Here is an 8,215-nt window from a genome sequence, read left to right on the forward strand (position 1 = left end):
TAATTCACCATCTCTGTAGCTATCATAAACTTGGACTGAACCAGCTCCTGCACATCGTTGAATTGCCAACGCTTGGAAAAAGAGTTGAAGGAGATTGAGTCACCTTCTCTAACAAAAAGTTGAATTTTAATTTCAGCTGTTATGATTACTGTCCTCGACATAAATGTGTAAATTACATATACCCTAACAAGGCATTTCCTCTAACTTCGATGCCATTTACATTTTTGTGCGCCCCTAACAAAAAAGTAGCCCCGAGGCGACAGTTGTTGCCATCCTCTATGAATTACAAAGAACAAAGAAGGCAACAGCTTCAGATGAAAATATCGACAAGCAAACAACAATGGACAAAACCCACAGGCCACAGCATCCCATGAGACAATTGCCATGATCCTTCCTCAATCTTTGGTTACCCACCTACGGCCTCTGACCTGAAACCCACCATAACTCTGATCACTACCGCTCTCTCCACCGCTTTCTGCACTTGTATATCCAGATTTGCGGCGATGCCTATTTGCCCTTGCAACCCCACTGTCACTCATGCTTCCGTTCAAGAGAGGGTCATCTATCCCACGAATCACCTTCCGTGTAGGTGATGTGGATATACAACTGTCATCCCTCGTCTTTCGTTTCTCCTTGTCATGTTTCTTAATGTTTTCGGAGATCTTGTGTAGCTTCTCATTGAACCTGGTGAACCCCTTCTCCACTGGCTCTACTGCCTGTGTAACTGTGAACTTCACATCTTGCACAATCTGTATTTGAGGCAAAGAGCAGATTCAGAACTCAAAACTGAAAAATCATACACCATGACCCACAGTCAACTGGTTTCATGTAGATACCGACTTTCTTTCAGTTCAACAGATGGTTGGACATTTGAAATGTATTAAAGAATAAAGGAACATTTTTCAATCCGAAACATTTGTATCCGTTCTTTTCCACAAACATTTACCACCTAACCACAGACATCACTTAGCAGCCTTCGCAATTTACACATGTTTTCAGTGTCTTACAGCGCAGAAATCCAATATCAACAGCAATCTACAAATCTTATTGGCTATACCAAAATGTAACATGTTGAGTGCATAAACAGTGTCTTACAGTGCAGACATCCAATATCAACAGCAATCTACAAATCTTATTGGCTATACCAAGGTGTAACATGTTGAGTGCATAAAGTTATACTTCTACGCCCTCTTTTGCTTAGGTTTTTGACTTAAAATCTCTATGCATCACAAGGTATTTTGTTGTTTGTATTGTATTTCAGGATGAAAGTAAGAGCTTGAAGAAATCATCTTATTTTGAATATCTAGAGCCTAGAATGGATAGTTTGAAGCCCAACTCGCCCAAGACCAGACCATAGCCCACAAATGACCCAGGATTCACCAGAAAAGGCCCTTGCAGAACAGCCAACTTGCGAGCTTTGCCCCGAAGTGCTCAGAACGAATTAGAAAATGGGCCATATATGGTTGGAAAGCCCTGGAAGTCTTCTTTCTGACGATCTTTACAGCTTGTGATTTGGAAGTTTCGACAAGAAGTTATGACAGAATAAAGAGGAGCTGTTCATATACAAATTCTGATAACAGATAGTTTTCAGTTACTCCTATACTAAAAGCTGATTGTAATGAGCTATAAATGAGAGTCAATTCAAGGATGTAAATGTGTCAAATGTTAGAAAAACTCCTAAGCCTTTTAATAGGAGAAAAATACACAGAATCAGAAGGAGAAAGAAGAGAAAAACACAGAATCTGGAGAGAGCAGGAGTCTTCAGCCTTGAGCAGTTTCTTGGTTCTAGCTTTCCTAACTTTTATGTATTTTGTTATGTTTTTAATTTAGTTTATGGATACTTAGGGCTGCTTTGAAGCCCTAGACATGATTGAATTAATCTTATGATGCAGCTTTAGTTTATCAATTTCATTTGCAAGCTAGAATCAGTTTTCTGTTTCAATCATTTCAAGCACATATTTTCTGTTGAGAATGATAAGGATGATTGCCATATCTTCTTTCATTCATTAGCAACATGTGGTTAGGTTCAAAACTAATCATGTAAATTGATTCCATGAAGTTCTAGGATAAATGCCATGTTCTAGGGTTAATGTGATGTTCATAATCCTCTTCGTTCTTAATGAGTTTCTAGGTGCTAAATCTGAGTATATGTTATGCTAGGTTGCACCTACAAATATAAGTTTTATGTATATGCCATGCATCTAACATGCAAAGTAAGAGAGGATTCATACAATCTAGTTATATGTCATGCTAGATATGTGAACATCTTAGTTGTGCATTTGAAGTCAGATTTAAGTCCTAAAAACGTTTCTAACCTATTTCATGACTTAGGTTTATGTTTAGATAGTTCTAATTTTTCACTTTTCTTTGTCTTTATTTCTTTTCCAAAATTACTTAAACCCCCCATTTTAAGTCATAGAAGTCTTTAACTAATGCTAATTTGTAAGAGTTCAAAGGTTTTACTAAGTTGTTTCTCAGTCCCTGTGGTTCGACACCCTTACTTGTGCCGCTATACTATCCTTATATGTGCACTCGAAAGGAACTTCAACATAACACTATCGTTGCTTTAATACATTTCTAAATAACCCTTTCCACAGGAGCTATTTTTCGGGTTTTTTATTTTTTTTTTACATCAGGGATCCGACATTCACCTCTCCCAGACCCTGCGTAAAGCGGGAGCCTTGTGCACTGGGTACGACCTTTTTTTTTTTTATCAGGGATTACTAGTTCCATATTCTTAAATCAATTCATGATCGTACTGTATGAATAAAAGATACTTACATATTCCCCGCCACCAATGAAAACATCTCGAACACTTTCTCTGATTGTCATGCCACTCTTGACATCAATGTCAGGAGTGGGGAGGCGTAGCTTTGTGGGGCGTTCACTGTCCCTAACCTCCTCCGGATCCAAAGGACAGTCAGCCGATACATAGTCTCCAAGAACTGAGACAGTTCCAGCAAAACGATCTCCCATCATTTCATAAGGTTTGGCAGGAAACACATATAGGTGAACAACAGAGGCAATGCCCATCTGTAGGGGGTGAAAACGCAGAACTGTTAAACTAAAATATGTTGCATAAAGATGGTAAACTGAAAAATCTTTTGTCATGTAACCACTTTAACATTATTGAGAAATGCAAGACAAAGTATACAGAATACTAGTAGCAGAATAAAATGAAAATTGGAGGAGAAAAAAACTATTAGTCATGATTTTGATTTTATCGACTGACTAACCCTTCCTAGCCACCAACACCTTCAGACGAGGAGTAATTATCTCTCAAGACCACATCAACTCATAAAGTTCAAGTAAGAATAAACTACCATTTAAAACACTACAATACAAAATGTCAATTGAAAAGACAAAAAAGAAACTGTATTACCCAATGAAATGTTCTACCTCTATACAAATGATGAAGTCTTGAACACTTGACTTAAACTGCAATCCTTGAGCTATAGGGCTTTTGAACAAACCCAAGGAATAGAGAAGAGCAATTGCCACACCTTGCCACCATGTCAAAAACACAATTGATTTAAATGTCAAAAACTTGGCTAATGGTTTTATGCGAGCTAGTCCATCTTTTGTAACAGTGTAAAACTGAACGAGACAGTACAAAGCCCATGACTGACTAAAATTTAGAACCACAGCAATATAAATATACCTGCAAGCACAAGAAAATTACGACCATGAGAGTCCTTTATGAGTTGAACATCATTAAGTAATATTTTTACAATTCTTTTGTAGGACAATGAGATACGTAGGGCATCAACTAGATAGAAGGAAAATTGGCAAGTCAAAATATCAAGAGCACTTAAAACAGAAGGCATTCTTATTTGAGAAAGTAATTGGTGAAATCCCACAAGCTATGATACCATAGCATAAGTCAAAGGTTCTAAGAAAAAGGCTATGGCTACGGAAACTGAGGTCTTGACAGGTCTCTCCTGCTTGTTTTTGAAATACATACTTTAAAAGAACTAAAGCAGGATCACATGACCATTTTGCATCTCTATCAATTGACAAACCCGTCCACACTGTAACAGGCCAAAGAAATGAGCTAACATATGTTAGCCACCATCCACAGTGAGTTTAGCAAGATTTTAGAGGTTATTTCGACATGCAGGATTCCTGAAGATTCATTTAAAGATATACAACTATAACCAAAACTTACAAGTCCCCAAGGAGCAACTTCACATGTGTATGAACATAATCAATACATAATCAGTACGAGTAACAAGCAAGAGTTCCATGTGAAATTCAATAAGTAATAGTTTAAAGAGCTTCTTAAGGGGACAAAAAAAAAACTTATCCTATCAAATATATTACATAATAATTTCAAATTACAAATGCTTTTCCTATAATCATTTGAGATTCTCTTACCCACATCCCCATTTAAAGTCACCTTCGCAATATACATCAAAAGCTTCAAGGATAACTGCTACAATAGCACTGAGAGACTTAATTAACATCTGTCCAAGAATAGAAAGTGAATTTATGTTATAAAGGGGAATGGTATTTGAGAACAAGAAACAACGGCTGGTAAAAAAATAAACTTTCTCAAAGTGATGGTAAACATACATACTGAACAATTCCGAATTTGACAACTTGGTAAAACCATTGACCAAGTTTCCATGGTTTCAAGATATAGTTCACCGGAAAAGGATGATTAACTGTTCCCCTTTCAGAACTGTGTTCTAATAGGGGAATCTTAGAACTTGCACGTCCTTCTCTTTCCATAAACTCAATAGTCCTCTCTTCCCCACCTTACAAGGAGGAAAACATATATAAAAGAAAAATGTCAAAAGCAGAATAAATATAAACAACAGAAGTAAAGAAGTTTCTTTATCTATTAAAAACAAAAGGACTACAACTGTAAATGAAAAAAAATATCCTGGATATATATGTACCCCACCAAACAAGGATTATTTGAAATTACCATACATACACTAAGTTAAAGATGGAAAATCTGATCATTCAACATGATTGTCATATGATTGGTCCTAAACACTTCAAAACCTTACCATTGTGCAGAATAGGTATTTATTTATTTGTGCATTGGCCCTGGAAACTTAAAAACCTTAACATTGGCTCTGATGTTAGATTCTCATATGCAGAAGTTTGTGCATCTATAGAGAGAGAGAGAGAGAGAGAAAGAGCTGAATGTGTATGCAAGACCAGCCAAGGAACATCTATTGCATAGCAGCCAACAGGCCAATCCTGTCATCAACAGTGCAATCTTGTCCACAATCAGTACTTGATTGTCAATGAATTCTCAATAACCATGTATTACGCGTGAACATATACTTACAATGCTTTTTGTGAAATTCAACTTTGAGATCCAAATAACCATTTAATGCACTATCACATTTCCAAACCCATCAAATTTTAATTTAATGAGCATGTTAGCTAAAGCTTCTATGGATAAACAATGGCATCATAAAAGTTCTTAAAAAAGGACATACCCAAGCATGCAACCAAGTACCTTCCAAAGCAATACATGGCAAAGGATTCATAGCAATCCCGTAGAATCTCGCAATAAACGCTTATTGAAGGGTTCAAGAAAGATACTAACTGTAAACAGCATCAAGTTAGAATCTGGAAAAAAAATAATACCAAAGATCAAAGGAAGAGTACTTTTCTGTTTGTAACACAGGTATACCTGTACATCTAGTTTCAACAGTAAAAAACAACGATCAATTTTAAATCTAATACAAGAATTTAATCTTCACAAATTAACAGAAACTTAATAAATGGTACATGTACATTCAACTCATTATCTTCCCAATGTGCACTAAAGAAACATGGATGTTTGTGAGCCACACAAAAACAAATAAAATTGATAAATTCAATATCCTTCGTATGTTAAATCTCAATTTAAGGTTTACCATGCACATTAAAGTTCAAACAAAAAACTACACATAAGGTTCTCGTTGGGAACCACAAGCACACATGTCATATGTGCCGACGCAAACACCATAATTCCCCGCACCCTCTCTTTTCCTGAACTACTTGCCCTACCTTTTCCCTCCCCTCTCTCCATTTAACACTTACTATTAATGATCAACACTAATAACCATTGTCTAAAATAAGTGTGGGTTAAAAAAACTATATATTTAAAAGACATTTAAGATTAATATATGTTCTACCTATAACCCCAAGGAGAGGCTTGAATTAAAAAATACAAACAAAATTAAATTTTAAAAACCAAAATAAAAACTTACAGATTCTATTGCATAGCACGGAACCATGAGTACAACACCAATTAAAAACTTTTGCTCCTGAAAGGTTCACACAAACCAAAATGTGAAAAATGCAACAGAGAAACATTACTACAGAACCATGCATAGTAAATACAATTTGTCACTAGCGAATAAATACCTCAGGATTTTTGTATGCAGAAAGGTGCTCAAATACAAGATAAATTGAAAGGGAAAGAGTGATGAGTACAAAGACACCACAAGCTAGACTTGCCCAGGTAGGAGGTGTGTAGGCCAAATGGGTAATGAGATCAAGAAATGGTGTTATCTTCATCAGCTGTATTTCCTTTTGACCAGCCTATATTCTCAAATATTGCCAGCATAATGGAATTATCAGTTCACAAACATATGCATTAAGTGCTGAATCACCACAGACAACAGAATATGGACCTGTTCACCCAGACGATGAATAGTAAACATAAGTTGAGAGTACAAATTATATAGATACCAAGCACACCACCTAATATATGACTATTCTCGCGTAGTATAAAAAGACAGATTGACAGAAAACAAAGTGGGTAAAAGGTGCAGGGAAAAGAAAAAACTAATATCATAATTTGTTTGGAGATCACCATTCCCTAGCTCTAAATGTGTTACCATCACACCAAACCATTAGCATGCATGTATTTAACTATGCTGTTTAGTTCTTTGCAACTGATCATGATACTGAACGAAAAGAATCATAAATCATAAATTTGGACATTTTATCATGCACATCATACCACCACAATGCTCAGCATCCTAAATTAGTATAAAAATTGCATACACAGATTCAACGCTCGTCAATTCAGACCAACCCTCATACACCAAACTCAGTCAAAACTTGCAGCTCAAATCATTACAGGAGAAAAATGCTAGGCATGTCCCCCAAAAGTGAATTTATCAGTCTTTGAGATGGGCAATAAAAACCCATCAACATTGTGAATTCAAGAATCATTTTTCCAAAACACAATCGGATTTCCCGATAACCAATCCAATTAAACAATTTCAGAAATCAACAGTGCGAAAAAAGAAAATCAATCAGATAATAAATAGAGGATGGAAATCCACAAAAACTGTAACAAAAGTGAGCTCCTTTAGATACGATTAGCCACAAAAGGGAAGTGAATACATAAAAGGAGTAAATTTACATCATTTTCCCCACACTTTCCCAGCAACCAAACAGAAAACTCGGAAAATAAAAGCAGACGAACTGATTGCCGCAATCAATTAAACCGGAGAAATCCGATTTTTAGTATGGTGGAGTAAATATGGAAGAAAAGGGTCAGAAATTACATACAGAGAGCTTCGTCGACTTGGCCCAGAAAGCCGGAGAGAAGATCCTTTCTGATGAGAGAATCAAATCAGCATTATAAACCTCACGAAATTCGCATTTACAGAACCCATCTCAAACCCAACACGGACGCGGCACGTGACACTTTGTTCCAACGAAGGGAGGAAAAATGAAAGCTCTTTTTAGGGTTTTTTTAATACAACATCGTATTTACTCAAATTTTGTGGGCAATAACCACGAGTTGGTGGTCCAACGGTAAAGAGCAGATTACGAGGTTTTCTTAAAATTAAAAAATAAAGGTATTAGGTTCGAATCCTGCTATTGGTGTGAAAATCCGATTTGAAATGTCTATGTGAGTCTTCTTCCTTTCGGAATAGGTGGATAACCGTGATTTGTCACCAGTTGTCGTTTAAAAAAATAAATAAATAAATTGTTAATAAATGTACTTGAGTCAGAGTTACAAACCAATTTCTGTCTAGGTTTGAAGAGTTGAAGTTAATTTATATGTAAAGTTCAATGAGGTAGGCTTATATGCCAAATATAACGAACCTATGGTCTCATTTGGTATGAGAATTTTTTTTTTTTTGTTATATTTTATCAATTGATACAAACAAAAACCTTTGTAAAAACTGGGGTTGAATATCTAATTGTGCACTTCATATTTTGTATATTAAAATACTCGTATGAA

General features: G+C 35.9%; 1 protein-coding gene across 4 annotated transcripts; it reads right to left on the reverse strand.

Annotated features, from left to right (window-relative positions):
- Positions 1-104: 104 nt before the first annotated feature.
- On the reverse strand, positions 105-7,688 carry LOC126587423 (protein LAZ1-like). 4 transcript variants are annotated; one of them, XM_050252489.1, is made up of 9 exons: positions 7,534-7,688; positions 6,376-6,644; positions 6,219-6,275; positions 5,460-5,568; positions 4,576-4,760; positions 4,378-4,466; positions 3,400-3,661; positions 2,782-3,033; positions 105-749 (listed from the first exon to the last, which is right to left on the reverse strand). In XM_050252489.1, the coding sequence occupies exons 2-9, from the start codon at positions 6,526-6,528 to the stop codon at positions 396-398; spliced, it is 1,461 nt and encodes a 486-aa protein (XP_050108446.1). In that variant the 5' UTR covers positions 6,529-6,644; positions 7,534-7,688; the 3' UTR covers positions 105-395. The 4 variants fall into 4 exon arrangements, with proteins under 4 accessions (XP_050108446.1, XP_050108448.1, XP_050108449.1 ...); XM_050252491.1 differs by having other exon boundaries at positions 5,480-5,568; positions 6,376-6,552; positions 7,534-7,657; XM_050252492.1 differs by having other exon boundaries at positions 5,480-5,592; positions 6,376-6,552; positions 7,534-7,657.
- Positions 7,689-8,215: the final 527 nt, after the last annotated feature.

The sequence above is a fragment of the Malus sylvestris genome, chromosome 10, assembly GCF_916048215.2.
Source record: "Malus sylvestris chromosome 10, drMalSylv7.2, whole genome shotgun sequence".
NCBI classification, from domain to species: Eukaryota; Viridiplantae; Streptophyta; class Magnoliopsida; order Rosales; family Rosaceae; genus Malus; species Malus sylvestris.